Raw genomic sequence first — 1,618 nt, 5'->3', positions numbered from 1 at the left:
ACCATATCCTTTGATCTCATATCCACTATCATCTCCTAAATAGATTTTCGACCCACATGAAGTTTCTTCAAGAAATTCAAACCAGTCCTTCTTACCAGTCATATGTGAGGATGCACCAGAGTCAACATACCATATGTGGTCCTCATCTTCCTTTGAAGCTAAAATAACACAATCGACTATAAATAGTCGAAGTTCGTGGTTATGTTCCTCCTCTTCCTTAACGAAGTAACCCTTAGGTTTTCTCTATTTGTATCTTCCTTTGTCTGCCTGCCTCTTATAACAATCTCTAATCTCATGTCCAGGTTTTCCACAGTAAAAAAATTTCTTGATGGGAAAATTATTAGCACACATACCTTTAAATGGTCTCTTTTGAAATGTGTTGGCTCCTCTCTGCTGCTGCGGTTGCTGATGTTGCTTCCCTTTACACTGTCTCCTTTTTTCCATCAGAGCAAGGTCATTGCTCTGTGATTTCAAATTTTGTCGTCGCTCTTTTCCTGTATCAAAATCCCTGTCAGCTCTTCAAATGAAGGGGCTTTCTCCCTTGCTTACAACCCTGTGATAAATGTCTGGTAATCATCAATCATTCCGTTCAATGTGATCGTGACCAGATCTGAATCAAAAACTTTCTCTCTGATATCTCCCAATCTGTCCTTCAGGTCTTTGACTCTCGCAATGAATCCAGAAGCGGATTCATTCTCCTCCATCTTCAATGCAAATAGCTTTCCTTTGAGTGACAAGACATGGTTTGAATTCTGCGTCTGGTATAGGTTTTTGATCATCGTCCAAATGTCAGCAGCCGATTTAGAGTCTCTAATATGTGGGATAACATTGTCCTTGACGGACATCTTCAATATGACCTTTGCTTTTGTCTCCCTTTTATCCCAATCTTGTTCTTGTGTGGCTGATCTTGATCTCAGCTCACTTCCTGTAACGATTGACCACGCATTCGCACTTTCAAGTAAATTCTGCATCTTGAATTTCCAGTTGTTGAAATTCGATCCATCGAGCTTGCCAGAATCGTGGAGATATGATTCTAAACTATTATTCATATTGAATTATACCAGATCCGAACCTCTGTTTTGCTGAAAAAAATTGTACCTTCAATGCGCCACCACCAGGAAAGTCCGATCTGCTGCCACTAAACAGATACAAAACTCCAATGCGCTACCACTGGGAAAATATGATCTGCTGCCACCGAATAGATCTAGAACTCCAATGTGCCACCACCAGGCAAGTCCGATCTGCTGCCACCGAGTAGATCAGGAACTTCAATGCGCCACCTCCAGGCAAGTCCGATCTAATACCACTGAGTATATCAAGAACTCCAATATGCTAACACTGGGATACTCTAATCTGCTGCCACCGAACAGATCCGAAAATACAAAGTGCCACCACTGGGCAACTCCGATCTGCAAAAAATTGCAGATTTTTCAATGAGAAAGAGGTTGGCGCTCTCTGACAGTGAAATACCCGTGCCTGAAACAAAATCGACACGTCTTACTAAATTGGCGTGATTAATCCTTGATTTTCCGTGCCAATTCTACTTTCTGGCACTCTAGCGCACTTATCACCCTCAGAACCGCGCCAGGTGGCGCGACTGTTCCTTAAAAACCCGCAC

At 42.3% G+C, this 1,618-nt stretch overlaps 1 protein-coding gene across 1 annotated transcript; it reads right to left on the bottom strand.

Moving 5' to 3' along the window:
- Nucleotides 1–545: 545 nt before the first annotated feature.
- LOC149211736 (uncharacterized) lies at nucleotides 546–1,049 on the bottom strand. Its single transcript, XM_089388468.1, has one exon. The coding sequence runs from the start codon at nucleotides 1,047–1,049 to the stop codon at nucleotides 546–548; it is 504 nt and encodes a 167-aa protein (XP_089244594.1).
- Nucleotides 1,050–1,618: the final 569 nt, after the last annotated feature.

This window comes from Pinus tabuliformis, chromosome 1_1, assembly GCF_031772625.1.
Source record: "Pinus tabuliformis cultivar Carrire ecotype Pingquan chromosome 1_1, CPIR1, whole genome shotgun sequence".
NCBI lineage: Eukaryota > Viridiplantae > Streptophyta > Pinopsida > Pinales > Pinaceae > Pinus > Pinus tabuliformis.
This window is presented reverse-complemented; position numbering and strand designations above follow the sequence as displayed.